Source organism: Mytilus trossulus, chromosome 1, assembly GCF_036588685.1.
Source record: "Mytilus trossulus isolate FHL-02 chromosome 1, PNRI_Mtr1.1.1.hap1, whole genome shotgun sequence".
Taxonomy (NCBI): domain Eukaryota; kingdom Metazoa; phylum Mollusca; class Bivalvia; order Mytilida; family Mytilidae; genus Mytilus; species Mytilus trossulus.
In genome coordinates, this window is record NC_086373.1 from 71635006 (window position 1) to 71662394 (window position 27389).

The 27389-nt window shown below is 31.3% G+C and overlaps 1 protein-coding gene across 2 annotated transcripts; it reads left to right on the plus strand.

Moving 5' to 3' along the window:
- The first annotated feature begins 9734 nt into the window (after positions 1–9734).
- LOC134684073 (beta-1,3-galactosyltransferase brn-like) lies at positions 9735–17599 on the plus strand. Of its 2 annotated transcripts, none has more exons than XM_063543364.1 (3): positions 9735–9838; positions 10759–10866; positions 16177–17598. In XM_063543364.1, exons 2-3 carry the CDS (start codon positions 10823–10825, stop codon positions 17150–17152), a joined length of 1020 nt encoding a protein of 339 aa, XP_063399434.1. In that variant the 5' UTR covers positions 9735–9838; positions 10759–10822; the 3' UTR covers positions 17153–17598. The 2 variants fall into 2 exon arrangements, with proteins under 2 accessions (XP_063399434.1, XP_063399438.1); XM_063543368.1 differs by lacking the exon at positions 9735–9838 and adding an exon at positions 9861–9997 and having other exon boundaries at positions 16177–17599.
- The last annotated feature ends 9790 nt before the right edge of the window (positions 17600–27389 follow it).

Here is a 27389-nt window from a genome sequence, read left to right on the forward strand (position 1 = left end):
AACTGCTTTGTTATAAATTAGGCCGTTAGTTTTCTCGATTGAAATGTTTTATATTTTCCATGTCGGGACCTCTAATAGCAGACTATATGGTATGGGTTTTTCTCATTGTTGAAAGCCGTAAGGTTGACTATATTTGCTTACATTTACTTCATTTGTACTTTCAAGTGGATAGTTGTCTCACTGGCAATTATAATCTTTTAATTAACACTAATAACGATTAGAGCAGAAATAGTATACACTTCTGCAAGTTACGTTTACAAACTTTATTACCAGATGCGTAGATCTCTGATAAAATTATCGTCTGAAAATTGTTGATATAAATTTACAACTTAAGCGAGTTTTTGTCTGGGTTAATGGTTTTCTTTAATCTTATGTATATCATTACAGAGGTCAAGAAGTCCAAATTAGTTAGGTGATGAATTGATTTTATTGCTTTTGTAGATATTAAAGTTGCGTATATCTCAGACTATAAAATTGCTAATTAGTACGATTTTGTTATCTGAAAGAGAAACAACGTAATTGGGTTAAATACTGTGAACAGTTATACATGGAATTTTATGTATATACGTTTATTAGAGAATACTAGTTTTTGTAAGCAGTCATAAATGATTTGGCATAATAATTGTTGTCGAACGCCATACTAATGATATGCAATAAAACAAAAACAAAACAAAACAAAAAACAAACAAAACAAAACAATAAACAAAAACAAAATTAAACAAACAATACAAAATATTACACGATACCAGTTTTAATGCCGTATTGACGAGCGCCGCTAAGACGGCTAATATTCCATCGGCTATTTTTAGAGTCAAATTTTTGGGGGGTCTTAACTGCACCTCAGTTTTAAAAGTTTTTGTCTGGGCAACACGATTCTTTAACTAGTTTGAATTGACTTTGAACATGCTTTCAGTAACTGCGAGTACTCTTAGGTGGGTACTTGATGTCTTTAGTCTATTTGTTAGTTGTGTATTGTGTTTTGTGTCTAGCTAATGAGTTAAACCTACCTTAACTTTGTTTTATTTTGTGTTGTTAACCCGGCGATGTCCCCGGTTACGGTAGGGATAAATTCTCACAAACTTGTTGTGTGTCGCAGTCTTTTATACGTGTTGTACGTTTAAATTGATTTATACTTAAATATGGCTTTGTTTTCTTGTTTGCCGGGACCCTTTGTTGCTATTATACTGTTTGGACTATGTTTATTGGTGAATGCTGTACGGTGGTATATAGCTGTTTACGACCACGCTATTAAGTTTAAAAATAGTTCATGTCAGATCTTCTAGTTTATATATTTTCTGATAGTTAAAGTAGAATTCAGCCAATGGTAATATAAAAAGTATCAACCATATATCTGATTACAAACATACATATAACAGTTGGCAAGTCAAATATTTTTTATCTGTTATCATATCAATTTTATTTATTTTTCTATATTGTAAATTACCAATCTAGAGCTGATTATTGATTGATTGTCAATTTAAGATATTTCATGTTTCCAAAAGCGTGCTTGGAAAGTGGGGTTTTCAATCACCAAAACTTCGTTGTTGCTCGGAAGTTTGTAGTTACTTATGGTTGTGTTCTCTTATACATTTTCGTATCACAATTTTTTAGCAAGGTCAAAGTGTTATGGGGCACTTTAAGTAAAGAGATAAACTAATCGTATGCTCAATTTTGAAGGGCCCTGTAATATTAAGTAATCCACTAAAATGAACATGACATCGGACAACCGTTCTATACGATAGGTCCTAACTTATAAGCGATTTGATTTTCTCCAAGATTTGTTACCTTAGTCAAATTTGCTTTGTTCAAATGTTACCACGATTGCAATACAAGCACAAGATTCCAAATAAGTGATTGAACCAAACTACAGTGAGAAGGAATATGTTATTTGTCAGATTTGAAAGCTATCTAATTTTATACAAGTTACAAGTTACAATTTTCATTTATGCTATTATCTATTTTCATCTATTTATTGTCTATCAAACGGCGAAGTAGGTTATTGGCTTCGGGAATCTGTTAGCTAGTAGTTACTGCGGTCAGATTCTTGTTATTACACAATATAACAATCAGAGTTATCTGTTATATCGACTCTCAATGTATGGTACTGGTTGGCGGTAACAAGTTCCAAAACATTCTTTGTGAAATCAGTGTTTTTGAACTTGTTTAGTGGCGGACTTTATAGGCTGCACCAGTACCGATGAACTTGATTTATCACTGTATTATTATTTCATTTAGAACATTAATCCATGTTATCTTTATTTTCACCTCAAACGAAATTTCTCATGTTGATTTTGGACATCTGTTGCCAGGGTTCAATTCAGCACCCCATTATTTCAAAATTTTCAATTCATTTTAGTTTTTATTTGAATTTTGAATTTTATTTATCTATTTTATTTGCATTTTATTTACGGTTGCCCAAAGACCCTTTGTTTGTGGGTTGGTAACCGACAGAAGCCATGATCTTACTTCGCCAATAAAATATATTTTGACTTTAATAACGTCTTCTCTCTTATAACATAGAACCGATTGCAAATTTTACGGACTAGTTAGGGAACGACCATTTGACTTCACAAAAAAGGGGGGATGTTTTTTTTCTAGAAGAATATTCTGATTCTCAATTGATAAAAAAAATATTCTGGTCAAACAGATGATAAAAACATGTATTCTGAATCCAGAGTTTCCTCATATATTATAGTGTTAAATATTGAACAAAACAATTGCTTGCATCGAAAAAAACCTGAGTAAAAACGTTCGCGTGAAAGAAATCTGTCTAAGAAAAAAAAAGACAACATAACCCCAATCCCCCTGTTTTGAAGTTAAGTGGTTGCTCCTTTATAAAAGCCGTTTTGATGATTTGCATTAGGTTTTAGATACTTACGATGTCTCGATTACGCATGCGAAAACGTAGGCTGCTTAAAGACGAAGAAAACGTATTTAGATGTTAAGGATCAGTTTCATTTCTATCTATTCTGTTTGTTTCAAATGATATTTTTCTCTCCAATTAGTATTTGGTAAAGGGAGTTGGTAAAGTTTTTTTTTTATTTCCAAGTGTATTTTAACGGATCTGAGATACAAAACAAACAGAACAATCACCTCACACTTTTTTAGTAATGCATTTATGAGTGAATCGTTGTTTGAGTAAATACCAGTAGCAAATATTTCTGGGTACGTCCAGTCGACTCGAGAAGACCTTTTCAAATGAAGAATGTTTACAGCAATGATGATGCTTTGAGTCTTGATAAAGGGTTAATAAAGCTACGTAAAGGTTTATTTATAATAATTAGATGTATCAAGTTTAGACAAATATTTTTGTAAAGAACTTTATTAATACTAGTTGAAAATATCGATATATATGGCAAAAAAAATGTTCGTAATGCCTAGTTTTGTGAACACTTATTTATTAACCTACACAAAGCCTACATTGACTATCGACTGCATGAAAACAAAGCATGATTTCAACTACATGCAAACATTGAGTTTTATCAATGAGAAAGTAATTGTGTTTAGTTTCCGTGTGAGTTACGCTAACCCAACAAGGAGTTTAGGTCAATGTGAACACGGCCTAATTGATGTGTTAATTTATGATTAAAATTAACTTTTTTCAAAGGCACAAATGAACATGTAATAAATCATTGGCAAAGCTTAACTGTTTGTTATGATAGAAAACAAATTGGTTAAAACTGATATAAGTTGCATACATATCTTGAACAGGTCTAACAAGAAATTAAACGAAATCCATTTAAAAAAATAAACGAAAAGTCCCTTATCAAATGACAAAATCAAACGCCCAAGCACAACAAACGCATGGATAAGAACTGTCGTAGTCTTGATTTGGTAAACGCATGTCCGTATGTCAAAGCTTGAAATGTTGACTGTCTTTAATTTGTTTTATAGCTAGGTAAATTCATGAACAAAAAAAAACTTTTATGACGGAGCTTCTTCCAATGAGTCAAATCGTTTAAACTTTTATTTCTATTAATCATATTATAGAAAATATATGGTTTCAAGCTTACATTACATTAAAAACTAATTCATGGAAGCTATAGATTTGTTGGAAATTTTCACTTGGCCTGCTGGGCCGTGACATTTGAATTTTATCCTGAGCGTTAGCGAGGGATAAAATTAACGAATATCAGGGCCCAGGCCATGTGTATATTTACAACAAATCTATGACTTCCATGAATTATTTCGATTCTAATATGACAAATAAGTTCTTTCAAATACTGAAGCGAGGGTGGGTATGCCGTGTATGAAGCTGTTCTGTTTTACTCCTTGTTAGATAAATCTAAAATATTCTTATAAATCTCTAGCTTGCATTGATTATTTCGATAATAACCGCTAGAAAAAATATGTTTTATTCTCAAAGCCAATATTTCCAAATTTTAATTTACATGTTTTCTCGTAAATTACCGTATAATCCAAAAATGACATTTCGTCACGAAGGAGCTTCCATGTTGTCTCTTATTTTCATCCATTAATGAACCCCTGATTGCAGAGAAAGAGTTCAATGATGAAATTGACATTGCACAAAATATAGCTATATTAAGCCTCGGTCACACCTTAACGGATAGCTCTAACGGATGCCTAACGTATATCTTATTTTCAATCCATTCATTTCCGTTAGACGTCCGTTTTTATCCGTTAGACGTCCATCCATATCCGTGAGACATCCGTCCATATCTGTTGCATGTTCGTTTAGCTAGTTTTTTCCGTCGACGTCCGTTTTGTCCGGTGGAAAATTTTGATCATGTTCAAAACTTTGAACGGACGTCCAACGGATGAAATATCCGTTGAACGTCCGGTAGCCGTCCGGTAGCCGTTCGTTTTGCACGGTACTCGTCTGTTTCGTTTCCGTTTTGTTTCCGTTACGTGTCCGTTATACATCCGTTGGAGGTCAGGCAGATTAATTCAAAAACGGACTTGTAACGGACGTTTAACGGATAAAACGGATTTTGAACGAATGTTAAACGGACTTCTACCGGACGTATAACGAATAAAACGGATGATGAACGGATCTGAAATGGATAAATGCCAAATTGAAAAAATCGCGTCAGAAATACCAATAATATTTCTTAAGGTTCATGAATTCTTATCATTCATAATCGATCTTAGAGTAAGGACACTTCTTCACAATCAAGCAGCTCTTATTTATGCCAGACACTGACCTTTGGCGGCATTTTGAAGAACAAATCGAAATCAGTTACACAGAAACATTTTGAATATTTATGCTATTTACATGTATCATGATTGGCGCCTCTAATTTTTCCGTATATTTTATTCATCCGTTTTATCCGGTACGCTTCCGTTCGGTGTCCGTTTTATGCGGTACTAATCCGTTGAAGTACGTTCGACATCCGTTCTGTCCGTTACGTTTCCGTTTCTCCTACGTTGCATATCCGGTGTGTGTCCGTTTACATTCGTTACGCATCCGTTTTATTTGATCAGTTCATCAACGGACTCCCAACGAATAACAATTTTGTTAACGAACAGCTTTTATTTTCATCCGTTAGGCTTCCGTTCGTGCCATCCGGTAAGATGTGACCGAGGCTTTAAGTAAATAAACAAAACTAGGTGGAACATATTAAGTAGGGCTCCGTGTAAAAATCATGCAATGAGTGATACATGGGGGTCAACAGATTATCACCAAATTTGGTATGTTATATTGCCTTCAATCAAGATTGATGAAAAAATATTCATTTTTGTTGCTAGGACACTTTGGTTGCCATGGCAACCAATTGTCAGATTGTGGGTTCTGGTTTAGACAAATATACACAAATTACAGTATATTAAACATTCATTTACAAACAATACATAAAAAAGCAGACAAATTGCAGTGATATATTATTTATTTTCAGATATTAAATAAACACAATAACAAAAAATAAAGAGATATTTCAATTTTTTTTTCTTTGTTACCTCTGTACCAAAAAGGGGTACAACACCATTTTCTTAATATTGGAATTTTCTTGTTTTTGACCAATTTTGAAGTTAAATTTTTTCACAAAACCCAACAAGTAATATCATATTATGTATATAAAAATAAAAGAACACTTATTGGAGTTAAACCAGAAATTAAAAAAAAATTGTGCAAATTTACAAAATTCAAATAGATGAATGGCTACAAAAGGGAGGTAATCCATTTTTCAGTTTTTCCTTATTTTGACCAATTTTAATGATAAAAAATTCTACATAACTCTTCAAGTAAAACTGTATCACTTTTTAGCAAATTTAAGTTTTTTAAAATAAATATCTTCAAATAGAAACAAAAAAGTGTGCAAGTTTACTAAAAATCAGTAATTTCATGACAAAAAAAGGGAGGTAATCCATTTTGTTGCTTTTTTTCAATTTTCACCAATATTAAGGACTAAAGTTCTAACAAAACTCTTGATGCTAAACTATAATACTTTAATGCTTATTTAAGTTTTTTAGTTGAAAATCATTCAAAAAGAATCAATTATGTGTGCAAGTTTACTAAAAATCAGTAATTTCATGACAAAAAGGGGAGGTAATCCATTTTGTTGCCTTATTTCAATTTTGACCAATATAAAGGACTATAAAGTTCTAAAAAAACTCTTCATGCTAAACTATAATACTTTAATGCTTATTAAAGTTTTTTAATTGAAAATCATTCAAAAAGAAACAATTATGTGTGCAAGTTTACTAAAAAATCAGTAAATTCATTGAATAAAAGGGAGGTAATCCATTGTGTTGCTTTTTTCAATTTTGACCAAAATGAAGGACTAATATTCCAACAAAACTCTTCATGTTAACTAATACTTTTATACTGATTAAAGTTTTTTTAACAGGAAATCTTTCAAAAAGAAACAGTAATGTGTGCAATTTTACAACAAATCATTAAATCCATTAGATAAATGGGTGGTAATCCACTTTGTAACTTTTTCCAATTTTGACCGAAATCACGGACTTAAATTCTAACAAAACTCTTCATGTTAAACTTTAATACTTTAATGCTAATCAAAGAGTTTAAACTGAATATCAATAAAAAAACCCACCAAAGTCTTACACAAATTCATAACCAAATGAGTAAAATTCATGAAATAAAAAGGAGAAAATCCATTTTGTTGCTTTTCCAAATTTTGACCAAAATCAAGGACTAAAATTGTAACAAAACTCTTCATGTAAAACTATAATACTTTTATGCTAATTACAGAGTTACCTTATTCATTCAAAAGGGAACAAAAAACTGTGCAAGTTTACTAAAAATCAGTAAACTCATGGAATGAAAGGGAGATAATCCATGTTTTGCTTTTTCCAAATCTTAACCAATATCAAGGATTAAAATTGTTCTTGAACTATTTCAGAGAGGAAATAATTTTTATTGAAAGTTTACATAATTCAAAATGATTAGTTGACAATGCAAGTAGGTTATCTGTTTCAGTCTGACTATCTTTAATTTTTCAAATTATTAAAGATAAAATTCTATCAAAATTATACAATTAAAATCATTAAACTTATAACTACATTTAAAAAATGGATAAAATTGAATTTTGTATTTTCAAATATTTCTAAATTAACAAGCTTTTAAGTGAATACATGCACTATTTTTTAACAGTCATTTGTTGGATTTGCAGAGTTAACTGATTCAATTAATTCAGATTGATTTATTGCAACAGCAGCAGCTACCAAATCATCATCTTCAGGTACTATTTTCTTGTTGTTACTTGCATTATCTGATACCATTCGTGAGAAGAAAGATGTAATTTGAGTACTATTTAAACATTCGTTTAACTGAAAAACACGTCTGCCCTCAGTATCCCTCATTGATTTCATTTCTAATGCGACATCATCTGGACTGCATTTGTTTTTACTTTTCTCTCCTTCATTGAATTTCTTAATAAGGAAGTTTTTAATCTTGGTAGGAAATCTATTAACCTTTCTGGCCCTTTTTAATGCCCAACCCATAGGAAGGGTTTCTACAGCTTGTTGATTATCTGTACATTGGCTGGCAACATTTTTCTTCCTTGTAACAGTAACATTATTGCAGAGTTCTGCCCATTGCTTGCGAATGATATCATATACTGATTCTCTTTCTAATCTTAAATCATGTGTACCTAATAGAACATGATTTTCTAGAGTTCTGTAAGAAGCATAATGCTTAATACAACCTGGTTCTGGGCAATCAAAGGAGAGTGGTGTCTTTTTACTATGAATTCGAATAAGAATAAAAGTTCTTTTGTCTTTTGTTTTATTACAATTTCTAAAACAATAAAATTGACAAAGCGTTTGCAAAGTAGGTTCAAATACATGTGGATTTATGTGGGAGGTATATTGTAACATCAATTATTATGTATATCTTTGAGTCTGTGCTAAGTATAGATGTATCTAGATTTTTCACACAATGTTGTTTATAAAGCGAAAGAAGCACGTCATATTAGACTTATTCTGGGTTATCCTTCAAAGACATAAAAAGATCGAATTTTCCATAGTATCATTATGAATTTACAGTATTATGCTAACGAGTCAGTTACTTAAATTTTTTTGGGGGGAAATTTAAATGGTCAAATTCTTTCATTTTATGTTTTGAATTAAAATGATGTATTAGAATTGTTTTAGTTGTAATTATTCATTGTGAACGATTTCTGAATATTGTATGGCATCTAGCGGATGACTTTTAATGAACACATGGACTATACACTCATGATAAATTTTATCGTGACACCGGTAACTTTAAAGATATTCGGATCCTGAGTTCGTAAAACACGTCTATTTTTATTATTTTTTGGTAATTTGTTTAATGTCCATGTACATTTTGCAAACGCCATTTTAAAATATGTATGAAAAACTCAACAAAAATACCGAGTTTATAACAAGGTGATCACAGTTCTAATCAAATACAAAAAAGTTATGTTTTAATGTAATGGTTAAGGTTTATGACCCCTTCTGTTGCCATTTCTGTACGACTTTCTCAAACTTCAATTGTATTTAAACTACTGATATAATGAAAAATAGAGATAAGCCATTTTGTACATATACCAAGAGGGAACTTGATGCAAAGCGTTATTATTTGCTGTTTCATTGAATCTGATAGAAAAAGATTAATTTGTGGCTAATAAACTAAGATTTTTTTAGAAAATTTACAGCCTTTAATACAGAGATTTTTGTAATAAAATTTGAAACACAGATTAGTCACTTGCTTTTCTATGATGTGCTAGTTACTATTTTACAAAAAAAAGAAGTTCAATTAAACCAACTGGTTAATTCCAAAATACCTCGTGCTGTGCGCACTCTAAAAGGAGCACTTGATTTGGTCCATATTTTTATTTGTTTTAACCAATAAGTACATAAATAAACTAGTTTTCATATGTTTAACATTAAATCAACATAAGGGTACATAGTCCTTAAGTCAAAGAGGATTTTAGCTGTTGAATTTCATTTAAACAATTAGTTATTCTTATCGAAAAAAGTCTAAATGTGTTAATGACAGAGTTGACAATTCCTATTTCATTTTCTAAAGTGATATCATACCGAATCAAATAATCAAAATTCACTATTCATTTTGTTTGGACTTAAGTTAAGTATTTCGAGATGATCATATTGAATTGTATATCATTAAACCTTCGGAACCTAGAGTTTCCTCCTTTGGATTTAAACAATACATGACGGAAACCATTAGCTACTAAAACGAATATTACCTTCATTTTTTCATTTAATTATTTTTTTTTAAATCAAATTTATTTGAAGGCAATCATTTAAAAGTTGTTACACCTGGTTAATTTTAATGATAAAAATGTTTATATTCAATTTTCGCAATAATGAGTGTTAAAATAGTATGATGTCTGTGGAATGCGACTTATTGTCTTGATACGTGACAAACGGGGTAATGTACAAAATTACAAATTGTTACAGGTATCCCATAAACACAACCTCAAAAAGACAAGTGTGATATATATATATATGGAAAAACACTAATTATATTTCAGATATTGTCGACAATAAAACTGTTCCTTTGAATATACAATACCAATATAAATCTTAGGTACATTTGTAAGTATAAGAGTTTTCGTTGAAACAGAGAACTGCTTTGTTAATACTTGGTGATATCATATCTTTACTTAATATGGTTTTGACATTAATTTAGAATCTGGAAGTACTTTATGATATTTCGATATTGCATAATTTGGTTTTGTATTGACTAAATATAGTGGTGTCATTACTAAATCAGGTGTTGTCATTACTTGAAGGGGTTTCTTCATTGTTAATGTGGTTGTGTCATTAGACAATGTGGTTTTAACATTACTTGATGTGTATGCGGATTAACGTAATATAGTTGTTTCATAACATGATGTGATTGTGTTATTAAGTTGCAATTTTTTTGTATTAATTTGACATTTTCACCGATTTTCTTTTCAAAATTTGCCGATTTACACTAAATCATGTGTTCTTACCATTAATTGATGTGGTCCTGTGTTGTGGTTATCTCATTACTTGATGAGTTGAAAAGAACTGATTCTATTTTTAAAGCCTGTTTTCATGTTTTATGTGTATATGTAAGTGTGAGAGAAATTCCATAGCCAACAAGGTTCGTGGAAAAAAGTTTGATTGTTAATAGAATACATACAAAATGATGACGCAATGAATATTGTCAGATTTTTAATTTTTTACAAGGAGTAAAGCTCACGTCACATGAATTTGAAAAACGATACATTAGCATGAAAAGAATCTAAAAACATGGTATCAAATTGACGGTAGCATAATAACAAGGTACTTGGTATATTTTTTATGGGTTTTGTATTACAGTACAATACAAATTATTGAAGACGTATTTTGCTGTATGTAATAACAACTGATCGAGACAGTAAAAATGAGAATAAGAAGATGGAACATTAGAGAACTGAAAGTCAACAGGTAGAGAGTTTTGTTTATCTATAAAGTTTTGCTTTTTTGCACTTTTTTGCACTTCTCTTTTAATTAACCTGTGTCAACAACATACACTTAATGTTTTCAATTGTGGTTTTGGATTTCAATAAAAACGATGATACTTTTATAATGATGTTTTGAAATTATATTAAATCTTTGTGAAGTTTCGACGAGTTGAAGAACATGGTTAGAAGTCAAACAGAACAAAATTGGGGTTTGATCTTGTTATAAAATCTTGCACCCGAAGTCCGGCTACAATATTGTTTATACATGAACTAGTGCAGCGACATTGAATACACGTTCAACTCTAAAATATACATTTAAAACAGAATGCACAAAAATATTTACAGACTAGCTAAAAATACGTCCCTGATTAGAAAAAGTCGATTCAATGCGGTGGGGATTAATATGTCTTGCGAGATACGCTACCACAGCAAATTTAGCAACTGTTGAATAAAACAACAAACGGCAAAACACTTAATAAAATTCAGACAAGGTGTCTAGGTTGTCCTCATTATTATCCATAACAAAGATAACAATAAGTCAGAATAAATTTTTATAATGCTTTTCTCAAAAATTTAATAAAAAGTGTCGGTCACTTGACCTGTTTTCATGTCACATATTAAACTCCGAACACTTTCTATAATAAATACGTTATCTGTGTTAACTCCGCTCTTATTTGAGTTATCCCTCCTAATTTGACACAATGAGGAAAAATGTAATCAAACAAAAAATAGTGTGTTTTTTTACAGCCGTAAATATGATAAAACACATAATTTTCTATATCAAGATTAAAAGTCTGAATCATGAATTACATTCCACTCTCAACATTTGCACATTTCAACTTTCTCGACTAACTAATATCTTCTACAACAAAAACAATGATGGAGGAAGAAACCCCTTCCACCTTTAATTGAAGTTTAAGTCTCTTACAGAACAAACTTGCTTTTAAAAAAAAATCAATAATAAACATAATTCTACAAATGACTTCTAGAAGTTACTGATATGCCAGTTCCGAATTTCATTTCAACTATTCAAAAGAATGTGCTTACTTCAAACAAATTCCTTTCGTTAATTGTCCATTATCATGGCATTATAATTCTAGTACCAACAGACAATAATGGGAAAATGAACCCAGTGTTTTATGGATGCAGTTTTTAAACTTCTATCATAATTGTTGGAGCACAAATAATTCAAATAAAAAACTGGATACTTTGTCTGAATGCATATCACATATATTAGCTTTTCCATAATGCATTTTGAAGCGTATGCTAAAACTAAAATATATCGTTTCCCTACTGGTTTCTAATCCTCTAAAGATGCCTGAAGTTTGTTAATGCAATAACCTCCTTTCACGGCTATTATTTTGTTTTCCAGTAGCAAAACGGATAATATTATGACTGACTATAAAACAGCTGTATACTCTGTTTCCTATATGATTGTGTAAATGGAAAACTTTCTTTTGTACCTTGCATCCTACAAATCAAATTACACTTTCACCATTAACGAAAACGAAGATTGCAGAAATCACATTTATGTCTGTCTAAATATCTTTTGTAACAGCATATATACAACAAACATGATAAAACTAGAAATTCAAATATTAACGATACAGTGTACTACACTTATCCAAAAATATTTGTATTTTCTCTAAAGTGTATTAACATTTGAACACGGTAAAAATGTGTTTCAATCTAATGCGATATCTTTAAAAATCCTTCAATTACAGCCATTACTCACTGTTAAAAACGTATAAGTTTGAGACGGTCAATTGCCTGAACAACACCGACTTGGTCGAAAAATGACCGAAAGACTAACCAAGACTTGAATTTAACAATTCGATGATGATCAGATTTTTTTGTTAAAACCAAAATGTCTCTCGCTCTTAAAAATATAACGTGTGACAATTTTGCAGCAAAATCATACATATTAATAAGTTCACACTCTAAATCTAAATGTCAAGTTGAAAGATGAATAATATATTTTTAAACGAAGCTTTCTTCTAACGCGCGCAAATAAACATTACTTTTAAATATCTCACTGTGTTAAAGAACCACAGTGGTTCTAACAATATATTTAGTTTGAGCTTTTGTGTTTGCAAGCCACTTTTTAGCATCATTATTGTGTTGCTGCCAGTTTTTAATGGTAGGGGAGCCGTAGTGCCCGGTAAAAAGCAATTCATGTCAGTTGAGATTTGAATCGAGTGCATCAAACCGAGCAGGGTTCGAACTCACAACCCCCGTGTTGACTGGTTAGTGATTACAGAAATTAAAGAATAACTTGAACCACTCGCCCAATGTCCCTCTTTAAACAATATGTACATCGAATATGTTATCATAAAAATACCAAATTATGTGATCGACATCATATATTATTTATTAATTTGGAGGAATTATTTTTTAAAAATTTAATCATCCTCCTTATTGTTCGATTAAAAACTTTATTATAAAACGGTTCATTAACAGCCTTCACACAAAAAAAATGCATCTTCTCATGTTAAACATTTTTACTTGCAGACGTGTTGATGATGTCCTGGCTGATAATCATTCACCCCCTTCACATAAGTTCATATATCCCAGTATTACGGTTGAAGTTTTCCAATTCAAATCCATCAACAACACCTGTCTACCATATGACGTTAACATTTGTCGACTGAATCTCTACTTCGACTAAAGGACGCCATTGAAAGTGATAAACTCTAAACATATACTCAACAGGACTATATAAAAACAAATTATAAAATCGAACTACGTAATAATTATCATACATTGATAGCAAAACACAACAACACTCAAACGTTAAAAAACATCAATAATATATATTTGTATGCGAGACGCACGTATTGATAACAAAATAGTCAGCTGTAATGCTATAATAATAAATATAACAACTAAAAACCAATTGTTCAGAGAACAGTTGAAGATCTTTCCACCAGTAAGGATCTATTTTGATATGAAAAATATTAACATTAGGTTTTTTAATGTCAATTCCTGCGTCAATAGTTATTAAAGGTACCAAAATTATAACTTGATATGTCTACATAAGACTCATCAGTGACGCTGAGATCAAAATAGTTGTAATGCCAAACAAGTACAAGGTTGAAGAGCATTAAGGACCATAAATTCCAAAAAGTTGTGCCAAATACGACTGAGGCAATCTTTTTCTGGGATAAGAAAATCCTTAGTTTTTTCAACAATTCAAAGTTTTGTAACAGGAAGTTTATAAAAAATGACCACATAATTGATATTCATGTCAACACCGAAGTGCTGACTACTAGGCTGGTGATACCATCGGGGACGAAACATCCACCAGCAATGACATCGACCCAGTGGTGTAAATAGTTATCAAAGGTACAAGGATTATAATTTAATACGTCAGTCGCGCGTTTCGTCTATAAAAGACTCATCAGTGACGCTCAGATTAAAATAGTTGTACAGCCAAACAAGTACAAGGTTGCAGAGCAACTTAATGTATGCTGATTACAAAAGCAAATGTATGGTTTCTTCACATTTAAAATATAAATTATGAAGATAATATTTTACCTCCGGTTTGAAAAATGTCACTTCCGGTATTGTCTTATGATTTACTTGACACTGATTCTAAAATTATATAGTTCTATATACTTTACATTAATTAAGTACAATCAATAGCTACTTCCGGTTGGCTTTACAATATCACATTGTTTGCAAAAAATCCCGTAGCTTTAATATATATATATATATATATATCAGTCTAAAGATTTGCACAACGGTACTGATATAAGGTGTTATTAAACTGCATAGTATCGCCTATTCTAGACGATCCGGTACTTAGTAAATTTGCTGGTTGGTCCTTTTTATAGACTTTTATATATATATATATATATATCAGGTAAAAGCAAAGGTCAAAATATATAACGTAGAATCAATCTTTGACCCTGACCTCATTTTTAAGGTCATGGAACAAGAGCTTCAAACTGAAAGACCATATGTCTTTATTATATAGGACGAATGAGTTATATAACCATACGTGTAATTTTTAATTTAATAGGGGAGAAAACTCCCATTAAAAGTCTCCGTACCTTTCAACTCAAAATTACATGTAAGGACATGTCGGAATTCACGATTCAGTAAAAAAATTGTCGATATCTAATAAGACTTCTGAAAATTGTCAATAACAAGCCAAAATCTGAATTTTATAGTGACCTTGACCTTATTTTTTTTAATGGACCAAGGACCTAAAATCGAAAGCCCCTAGACCATTATCACTTGTGGTTTTCCAGTCACAAACACATTTCAATTATATCAAATACAAAATGGGAAATAATTATCATATGGAGTCTTCGTAAAGCTTCGGTCAAAATAAAACCTAACATTTTGAGGATAAAACGATCAATCCGGAAAAATTAATTTGTCGCTTTCTCTCACGGTTGCGGAGAAGATCTATTAACAAAAGTGTTTGGAGAGACAGCAAAGAAAAATATTCTATTAAACAGAGTAAGTTTCAAAAGCGAACAGACTGTATGAAATCATAAACATAAAAAAAGCGTCATCATTTGGAACAAAAATATAGCGCATGAAAAAAAGTAGGTGGAAGGAAAAAAAATAAACAGAAGAAAAATCAATAGGTCTTTCAACGGAAAAGTAGAAAGACCTAATAAGTATGACTGTTATATTGACGTCCGTAATCAAATTAATTAGAATGTAATTATTTAATTTGCACTTTATCTTAAGTGTTTTTTTTATTGGTCAACTGTATGAACTAAAATGAAATAGTTAGAACAATACTCAGAAACTACACGTACAACACTATGGAATATTTGTTATATTTTATCAATGAAGTCGTATTCAGTTCACGGATGATTTGATACGGATTGACTAGGGTACGGTTTTTGATTTCGGTTTCGCCTATCAAGTCGTGGCCATGATTTTAAAAATATTTGGAGTCAGATCAAAAGGCAAATTTACAAATCGCCGATAAAGTTCCTTTTAAGGATAAAACTGTTGGCTGATATGTTACTTCACTGTAATTAAGACACTTTAAATTACTCAACGATAAATTATAATTATACTTATTGTATAAAGAAATGGGGAGTGTTGTTTTGAATAATTGACATATAATTTCAACATTACTGTGTTCAAAACTTGTAAATCTATTCAGATGTACAAATCACAAAAACAAACTGACAGAATTGCCACAGAAATCCAAAGGATAAAAACTAAGTGAGTCAACATAAAAAGCGTTGTCTGCATAAACACAATCATAACACTACTTACATGTATATATTATATTGAAATGTATATGTCCTTTTTCTTTCAGATTTCGATTCTTAATTGGGTTGGTATGTGGCATTGTTCTCCTAGAAGTTAGTCAATTTAAGAAGCTCATTATCAATTCGAACTGGGTAATTGATGTTCCTGCTTTAGAAAAAGTAGTATATGACATGCAATCCAATGTGAGTTCGAATGTCAAACCGATGAACAACTTCGATGAGGCATATATCTACAAAATTAATCCTGCCGATTCAATGTGTGATAATTCAAATTGTGATTCCTTGCAAATGATCTTAATTGTAAAATCATATGTGTTTAACTTTGGTCAACGTGAAGCTATACGTAGGACATGGGGAAGCACGCCAAAACTTCGATCCAAAACTGTATTTATCGTTGGATACGCTGATGGTCTTGACAAATTTGTAAAACACGAGTCTACACATAACAACGATATTATTCAGCTGGACATGCCAGATCAGTATGAAAATGAAGTTTATAAAACAATTTATTCTATCCTGTGGTTAAGTCGTGTCAATTTAAAACCTGAGTTCGTCTTTTTTGTAAATGACGACCGATTAGTTAATCCAATGAACATTTACTATGTCGCAACAAATAATATGTATTCAACAGATTCACTTATGTTGGGATATAGATTGTCTTTTTCGAGAGCAAGCAGAGATAACAGTGCTAGACATTACATTTCTCCAGAAGACTACCCTTTTGTTTTTTTCCCACCATATATAATAGGAGGAAATATCTTGACAAATATCAAAACTATAAAGATTTTAGCCATTGCAGTAGCCTTTATAAAAGTTATTCCAGTAGAAGAGGCATATATCGGGATAGTCGCAAAATCAGCCAATATCAAATTGAAACATTATAGTGGGTTTTTACCATTTAAAGAATCACTTTCTGTTCTAAGAAAGGCTGTTTCCTCTCCTGGTTATGAGGCAACATACCTTTTAATACGAGACTGGGGGTTGTTGCATGAGGACAATGCACGCGATAGCAATAAATTATGAAAATAAAATTTACTTTTGTTTTAACACGGAAGATACACTACAACACTTTTTTATACAATATTATATGCCAGTTTTTTTTTATATAGAGAACCAAGGATTAATTGGAGGTCGTTTTTATAGTTGTATTAACTTAGTTACACCTATAGAAGACCTCTGTCAATGTAGAGCTAACCACATCGATAAACCCTCATTATATACACCTGTATTCGTTTTGTTTTTCGTATACGGAAAAGAATTTACACTTTATTCGTTAGTGATAATACAATCTATTTTATTGAAGAATTATTTCATGTTTAATCACGCAGGTTTATATATCTAAAAAAAATATAAAGTCTAAGATTCTTTTTCAATGAATTATGTTTCCAATATTGGAGTTCTATGACTGTAGAATTCAAACAAAAGAAAGTATAATTGATTATCAACATTGGTTCGATGCATCCATACGACAACTAAACGTTATAACTTCATATTCTCACATTTATAAATTATATCATTTGTTTCCGTATTAATTAAGGAAGATGTGATATGAATGTCAATGAGACAACTCTCCATCCAGGTCGCACATTATAAAAGTAAACCATAATAGGTCAAGGTTGGTATGATCGTCTTGTTCATTCTTTAGTTTTCGATATTGTGTTTTGTGTACTAGTGTGTGTCTGTATTGTTCATCTTATACACTAGCATTGTTGGTATAATTTCGGTGTATGAGTTTCCATGTATCTTTTGCTTTTCGCCTGAACTATACTACATTTTAAATCATTTTGATCACGCACAATGGTCACCTGATATGCTATAGATTATACTTTCATCAATATTGACTGAATGTGATTTGGGAAGCAGAAAAATAATGTACATCTAATACTTTATGATAGTAGTACCTATATTATCTTAAATTTTTGTTTCCATTTATTGACAGTTTATACTCTATTGTATAAGTAACAACGCGAGTGTGAGTTAGTGCAAAATCAACAACACAAAAACAGATCTTTAGATAACACAGGTAACATTGTTGATTGAGGTGCATGTAGACAGTTACACCAGATATCGCGCTTTTTGTCTGGAAATTTCCGAAATCATAATGGTAATATGCCAGATAATTGAGGATGACCAATAATTCGTTATGTTCGTAACGGTTTTGTCAAATACAGCCACATAATTGTCCAATACTATTATTTTGCGCAATAATGTGATGTTGCGCAATACTGTGCTATTTTGCAATACTGACTGTGTAGATAAAATATACCCTGAAGTAGATCATCCATGTTTACGTGTAGTTAACAACATAATTTCACGCATCATATTTAGGTAAGGTACTTCAGAGTGCTTTTGCGTATTGTGTATTGTACTTTAGTTTTTTGTATGATATTCTGTACTACCGATCACTACCGCTCTCCTGGTTGGTCTCGTGTGGGTGTGTTCGCATCGACAGCGGGATGTAATGTGTTCGAATCCCGAACAGGTCAAACAAAGACGTTAATTAAATTGGTATTCTATTTCAACGCCTAACACGTGGCATCAGAGCTCTCCCGTCCCACAGTATAACCTTGCTAAATGGGTGCGTTCCGTTGGCTTAATGGATATGTAAATACGCAGCTTTGTCCAATCAAAATATAATATAATATAAATGCATATCCGATGCCTGGTGCAGTGAAAATTTCACCTATCTATATACCTTAAAAAAACATTAGAGGGAAAGACGTTCAATGATTGAAATGTGTAAACAAGAAGAAAGTTCCGCTAAATCTTTTCCAACAAGTCGCATGGATGATTTAAAGAACATTTTTTGTGATTTTGCTAGAAGAATTATCATTTTGTTAACTTTTGTGACAACTATTTTACCATATCTGTGATACAAATAAACTGGAAACAGCAAATTTTGTCACCTAGACGAGACAGCCGTCATTGTACGCTTCAATTTATGAGTTATTGCCACTCAATGAAGATTGTTTTTTCTTTCTGTTCTAGTCCCCTCCCCTATTAGTTTTGATGGAAATTATACAATGTAATCCCTGATATGTATTATGGAAACGTTTTTTAATGTTATAAAAAAATGCAAAGAGAAAAATGATTTAAGAAATGTTAAGATTTACGCATAAAATTTCAAATGTAAATAATAATGACATATATAAAAATTGGAAAACTGTTTGAGACTATAATCAATCTAAAACAAATGATTATAAATCACTAAATAGAACTGATTAATTTATTGCTTCTTTGTGTCCAGTGACAAATATGTTATGCATATGCTAGATGCAAAGTTGATTAATATTAAACAATTGCTTACAAATTTAGAGTGGCACTTTTTAAAATAAGACAGAGCGTTCGCTAGAGGTAAAACGTATGCCGTACACGTAACAGAATAAATTTGAACATAATGATCGAATACTTAAGTTCAGCTTTAAGCCCTCCTTTCCACTTTTTTCTCCACGAAAGACGAATGCCATAAACAAACGGCAAGAATTTTCAATCAATAACGGCCACTATAAGTAAATGAGATATGGACTTTTTTATAAATAAATTCCTATTGCAGCCAACATCTCCCGGTTCGGGACAGGTTATTATTTCCACTAAATACCGCCTAAATATTGATGGGAGATATTTAAGGAAACAAAAGCACTTTGAATCAAACAAATTCTTAAATTGTAAATTAAGGTATTTTGCTTGCTGTTTTTTTCACGATCCTATTTTGGACCCCTTGACTTTAAGAAGGCGTATATAATTAGGCATGCCCGATTAACTTTAAGTAATTAATTGAACCGCAACTTAATAGACAATAGACAATACTTTATTAATAAACCTCAAACACATAGGTGTTCAAGAGGACATCATATGTACACATATACCGTGACATGTTTATATTCTCAATACATTCACACTAAACATAATAATGCTACATACATTGTACATGGGAAAATATAGCAAAATGTCAATTACAAACTACCATAACATTCAACTAAAAAAAAAGGAGAGACTAACATAAATCACAAGTATCGTGTAAGAATTTTTAAAAATATTGCTAAGTTCTTGTAAAGCTCAAAATGTTAAAAGATGTTTCAATTTGTACTCCGTTGGATTTGCAGTATAATATTGGGGAATATATTTATTTCTAAGCAGTTCTATTTCCTGTTTTTGACATTTAAAAAGATAATGAAATTCATCTCCTATTCCATTTCCCAGAGATGACAAATTCGTGCATTTTTTGGAATTCCGGACCATCTTCCCGTTTCTACAGGAATTTTTAAATTTGAACATCTGAATTTTGCAATATAAATCCTGTCACACAGCTTCAACTTTATAAAATAGGTTTCCAAACGAAATTCCTCTTTACAAAATGAATAAAATGCACCTCTTGAAGAGTTATTCATTTGTGAAAACCAATGTTGAATGAATTGATCATTCAGTTTTTGTGAAATAATGTTCTTTAATCCCAGTTTATCCAATGGAAGTTGATTTTGTCAAATAAAACTAATTCCATTTTCGTTAATTATGGATTTAACGTACATAATCCATTTAAATTTTGTGGGGTTTTGAATATGTAATTTGAGCATTAATTTATACATAATGGAAGATAATTTGTTATTTTCCGATAACAAGTTATTCCAAAACAACACCATTTTACGTTTAAAGACCTACATCGGGTAAATAAGTTCGAGATACAATAAATCCTTTGTGAAATGAGATCGTCCCTGGTTTCTTAGATAATTGTTTTCGTTGAATAACAATGAAAAACACCCGAGCAGATTTGTAATAATTGTCATTAAACATTTACAATGTTTGTGGCAATGCAAAATAATACAAACAATAAACACCAAAATAAAAAAAAAAATAATGATATACGAAGGCTTATCCAATAGACACAAAACCATATGTGATAAATTTATAATATACACTATTCAATATCCATTTTACAACAAGACCTCTGTCCTCAGTTCTAATGACCTTTTAATGAAGAAGCCAATAATTCTAACATTTCTAAGCTTTAGACTATAAAGGAAGTGGGGTTTGATATATAAAATAATTTTGTATTATCAGGTAAATCCATGAAATGTATGTCATCTAATTGTATATCATTATATAAATTGTGTCTGATATTTTCGTTTACCTTGCAATGGAGAATAAAATGAAATTCATCGTCGTTGACTTTGTACGTTTAACAAAGTCTTTGTTCTCGAGGAATTTTAACATAACGACCATTTTCTATTTCAAGACCATGGCCACTTATACAAAATTTAGTAAAAATAGGTCTGATAGAAAAATCATTGAACAATAAGTATAAATTTGTTTCAAGATAAGGTATTAAGTTTTTTTTATGTAGAAAAAGTTTGATACTCTCGTCATTTTTTTTTTCTATTTTACTTTTTTATAAATCTTTACCATAGTCATTAATTTTAGTTTTAATTTTTGATTTTTAATGGCTTACATTTGTAATATACACCTTGTAAATCAAAGAATTGTGAGGTCCACAGGCCTATTTCAATAATGGCTTTTAATTATCAATATTGTGTGGAGCAAGGTATACGATAGATTGAAGTCAACCTAGTTCCAATCTCGTTCCTATATTTGATGAGGTTTGCCTGGTTTCAAAAAGGTATTTACAAAATGATAGACGCACTTTTTTCAATAAAATTGAGATGGCCAATGTCACAATTTCGTTGGGCGGCTCTATGCTTTGTCCTATGGTACACAAAGAAATAATCCATAAGGGATATTTCAGAGTTGTATGTCAAAATAGGCTTGACCAATGCAATGTATCAAAGATATTTAGAGAGGCTGTCTTTGCTCTAAGGGCATATTAACTTTGTCCTTCTTTGCCAGCTCTTCGAGTCTACGTTTGAGGTTACCATTACACGTTAATAAGCAACCTAAAAATTCATATTCAATAACATTCTGTATTATGTTATTTTTAAGTTTTATAAAAGGGGATTTATATTAGTGTGTTGTTGGATAACAGTAGTTTTTGTCTTTATACTATTTAAGATTTGTTGCCAACAATATAAAAAATTGTTAAGATTATCAAGATTGTTTTGTAGGCCTTCCTTACTTTAAGGTATGATTAGAAGGTCATGGGCAAAAGAAAGAGAACCAATAGTAGAGTTTAGTAATTTTGCAGGTCTATACTATTCAGTGTGAAAGCTTGGGCTGAGGTCATTAATAAAGATATTAAATAGGGTGGGGCTAATTGAACCCCCTTGTTTTACCCCTCTAAGTATTTTAAAATATTTTGAGTTTGTATGGTCGATCTTGAGAGCTAATTCTGTTTTAGAAAGCATATTTGTAATAGCTTTGTATAAATATTTTTCTATTCCAATATTAGCTAACTTGTAGAGCATACCATCTCGCCATACTGAGTCGAAGCTTTTTGGAAATCCAAAAGGCATATATATATATATATATTTTATTTTTATTTTTATGAATATATTTATTTATTAAAGTTTTTAATATAAATAAACTATCTGATGGTCTGCTGTTTTTCACGAAATCCAAACTGTGAATTAGAGTACGTATTTCTCATCAACAAGTTTTACCTATAATTTAAGATGGCACTGCAAATCTGTGCCGTACACTTTATTTATGAACCCCCCTGCAATTGGAGAGGTCAAGTTTATTACCAGACTTATGTAATAAGATTAACAATGGTTTGTTCCACTGTTCTGGATGACTCCCAGTTTAAAAAAAGAGTTAAACAGTTTAGTTATCGCAATTATTGTAAAATTACTGCCATATTCTTGTAATTGTTTTGAATTACATCAGATAACACTAATCCTGACTTATATCATATTTTTAGAATTTTAAATTATACCTGACGTCACTTTTGTGGCGTTGAAGCAATCTTGAACGGACAGTTCGTGGTTCTGTTGTGGTGGTTTTGTGTGTTGTCCTAAGTTGCTTTTACGTGATCGTTGTTATTGTTTAGTTATCATGTCAAAATGAACTATTGTACTGTTTATTGGTATTTCTCTGACCTGAATGTTTTTGCATTCATGTGTGTTGCATTCCTGTCAATGTTTTTTTTTAAGTGTTTAATATGGGATTGCCATAAAACAAGTGGTTTGGCTAGCAACAACACAAGGTCCAATTCACCATTTGTTCCTAAATTCCCCTGTACTAATTCAGGAAAATGGCAGTTATTATCTTATAGTTCTTTTCTGTGTGAGATTGTTGTCGTGTTTTCTCTGTTGCACTTCAGTGTTTGTGTTGTATGTTGTTTTCCCCTTATATTTAATGTGTTTCCCTTCTTAATTATTATTTATAAATGTTGATGTAAGTGTCCTTTGGTTTTGTGAGTCTTTTTTTACTCCTTGGTTTTGATTGTTATTGTCTTTAAGCTTGTAGCCTGGATTTGTTTTATTTCAATCCCTTTATTCACTTATTATCTTGACATTTATAATTTTTTTTTTAGATATAATTGTAAATAAAAAACAATGGTTAGAAACACAAAATCTACAAATAAGTCGAATGATCGAAATCGTCGGTGGAATCATAACAATTTCCTGTGAAAATATAATCAATAGCGTCCTTGCTGAAAAATTCCTAACATTCAAGGGTTTAGCATGTTATGGTTGCAAGCGTTGATCAGTTTTTAGAACTGATGTAATTTTGTTTTGTTTAAGATGACACATGTGTGTTAAATATTCAATTCCCCCGGGTGAACCCAACCTTGAAATTTGAATCCTATCCAATTAACTGTTTTATTCGATCGACAATAACCAGTCTTTTGTAGACGAAAAGTGCGTCTGGCATACATAATTTAAGCATAAATTCTATAATAATATAAACAACAAGGTGTGGTATGAGTGCCTATGTGACAACTCCTCACATAAGACCAAATGACACATAAATAGGCAAGTACAGATCATCTCCCGCCTTCCAACAATAAGAACACCCATACCACATAGTCAGCTATAAAACACCATGTAAGGACAAATTTTAAAACAATTTAAATAAGACAATGAACAGTATTTTTATATGTACAAAACATTAGTTTAAAAATATCTATTCGTCATCATTACAAATATATCATCCTACAAAATACACAATAATACAAGGATCCAGAAACAAGCTAAACATAGCTTATATGAATCCGTTTCCTTGAGACACAACTCCAATTAACGATTACATAAATATGGCAGACAATGTTACAACGGCATTGGACAACAATAAATAAGGAAATCTATAACAAAAAAAAGGAAGTAGAAAAAATGAAAATAGTGAATATACAACAAAAGAAGAAAACAAATTAGAGGAATTTGGAAAAAGAAGACAAAAAAGAAAACAAACCCACCTAAATACTTGACAATATCAAGATAAAATTTGTGAGAGTTGTGAATAACAATTTAACTTGTAAATCCCTTGCGCTTAAGTAAAATTTTTTGTACTTTTCCAAAAATATCTTTGTATAGGTCAAAAGTTGGAGCTTGTGATCCAAATTAACTATATGTAAGTTCGTGTTTAGTATGCCTAGATAATCAATTGAGAAAATAATGTCATTACACAATGCGTCATATTTTTTTTATTATGCAATAAAAAGCTGTAAACTCGATTAGGCCACACGAGCAGATTGAAGAATTTACTAGATTTCAATACTTGACCCATTATTGAACCAGTGTAGTAAAAATTATGGTAGTTATCATTTGGGTTTTTTATTTGAATTTTAAAAATACTTATAGACGTAGAATTTCGCATTTGATCTTGTAACTCATTCCACAACTTCATAGACGGAGGAAGAAAATAATCGGAGTATACATTAGTTCTTGTGAGTATTTCCGAAGTATTTTGAAGCTGACGAGTGAAAGTGTTATGTAAATTAGCTATTTGATTTGGAACAAAGTTTGGTAAATACTCTCGAGTTTTCTTATTCACCATTTTATAATACATTTTACATAGTGAACTTGTGTTTTTCACTTTCTTTCTGAAAGTGTTTCCATAACTGTGTCCTCGTTATTGGTCTGTATCTAAGTTAATTTTCTTTACAAAAACATAAACGAAAAAAAAATGTAACACATACAAAACTACAACCATCGAATTACAGGCTGTTGACTTAGGACAGGAACATACATTCATAATCTGGCGGGGTTAAACTTGTTTTCGTGATCCCAACCCTCCCATAACCTGGGACAGAAGAAAACGGTTCAACCTAAAAACGAACTATAAAAATCGGTTGAAAGCAGCTTAACTCATCAGATGGATACAAACAATAATGTATCTAACAAGCACATGTACAGTGGACGTGGCCGGCTACTTGTACATCGCAACAACAAAAAGACGTTTAGGACAGCTTTGAGAGAACTTGCGGTTATTGACAGCTAAAAAAAGTCAATAACAACTTACATAAGAAAAATCATGCATCTCAGACCAAATTATCATCATTTCACATTCGATATGGGAAATGCAAATACAGAATATGGTGGGATTAAATATGTTTTGTTTTTTGCATTAGGGTCAGTTTTTTTTAATTTTACCATCACTTGATGTGCTCCATGAAACCTCGAGCTCTTTCTAAATTATCAACATTTATTCTATCAGCAATCAATGACGGGCTTTCAAGTTGTTGTGAAACTGCCTATTCTAGAGGTGGCGTGAATCAGATGTGAATACTTAAAAATTTCAAAGATCTTTTAGAGTACATACAATCTAAATCCCTTTTGTCTTGTAATAGTATTTAAACATTTGACTCCTCTACACTTTACACAAGTATTCCACAGTCCAACTAAAACAAATTGAAAGAGTTGGTATTGCTTTGTTTCATAAAAAAGAATGGACAACGTAGATACAAGTAATTTGTCTTAATGAGGGATACATTTTACTTTGTAAAAGATCACTCTGATTCAAACAAAAAATACTCTGAAATTGACATTATCTAGATGTTTGATTTCTTGATGGATAACATATTTGTTACTTTCGGAGGACGTGTTTTTCAACAGACTGTCTGTATTCCAAATGGGAACAAATCGTGCCCCTCTTCTTGCAGACTTGTTTTTCTATTATAATGAGGCTAAATTCATACAGGAACTTCTGAGGAAGAAAGATGAGAAGCAATATCCTTGATAACTCTACTTTCCGCTATATAGATGATGTGCTTTCACTAAATAATTCAAATTTGGTGACTATGTTGAACGTATCTATCCCATTGAACAAGAGATAGGATACTACAGATACAGTTAAGTCGGCCTCATATCTTGACTTACATCTAGTAATTGACAATGAGGGTCGTTTAAAATCAAAAATTTACGACAAAAAAGATGATTTCAGCTTTCAAATTGTGAACTGTCCATTTCTAAGTAGCAATTAATATCCCAGCAGAAATTGATACGATATTACCGTGCTTGCATTTCCTATCATGATTTTCTTGATAGAGGGTTGCTGCTCACAAGGAAGCTATTAAACTAAGAGTTTTAAATGTTGAAGTGGAAATCATCCCTTCGTAAATTTTACGGGCGCCATCACGAGTTGGTTGACCGTTAAGAAATAACCGTTACACAAATGATATCGAATATGTTCCTTACGTCGTTACTACAATCCCCTTTCCCTTTCATGAATGTGACACTGAATTAGACTAAAATATGTCACCTGTCGTGTTGCTTTTTCAAGATAAAAAAAAATCTGATTTTGTAGGTCACGTTAAAAAGTTAAAGGGATTGTGGTAACGACCATTTGTAAATATCCGTCGTCATCTGTGGAACGGATATTCTATTTCTGTCAACTAACTTGTAAAATTAAAATACAAAGTTTAAAACTGGACAGCTGAAATCATTTCTTTAGTCGTAAAATTCTGTTCTCAACCGACCCTAATTCATTATTGTCTAGATAAAAATCAAGGTATGAGACATACTTAATTGTTTTTGATTTATCAAATATTTTAAGTTCAACAGTATAAATTTAAAGGAGTTCAACATAGACACCAAGGTTGCATTAAAGCGAGAGGACATCATTTCTATAGTGGAAAGTGAAGTTAAATGATAAAACCACATTATTTCATTATCCCTAAGAAGTTCATGCAGAAATCAGCCCAAGAATAAGACAATAAAAGAAGTACAGTTGGTTCCGAATATAATGCTCGGCCTTCAAACGGAACAAATATTTTATGAATCAATAAGTTCATTATCTTGATAATTTTACTGTCAGCAAGTTGTTTGAATAATTCAGAGAGATGATTTATCGAGGACGATGTATCCCTCTCTAAAACAGCTGGATACTTGTATGTACGTTTACAATTCTATTTTTTTAAATTCCACAGATC

Excerpts from the sequence above, each read along its gene's own strand:
- LOC134684073 (XM_063543364.1), top strand. The coding sequence starts at position 10,823 with ATGAGAATAAGAAGATGGAACATTAGAGAACTGAAAGTCAACAG. Across the intron at positions 10,867-16,176 it reads AGAGAACTGAAAGTCAACAG|ATTTCGATTCTTAATTGGGT; the intron begins GTAGAGAGTTTT and ends TTTTTCTTTCAG.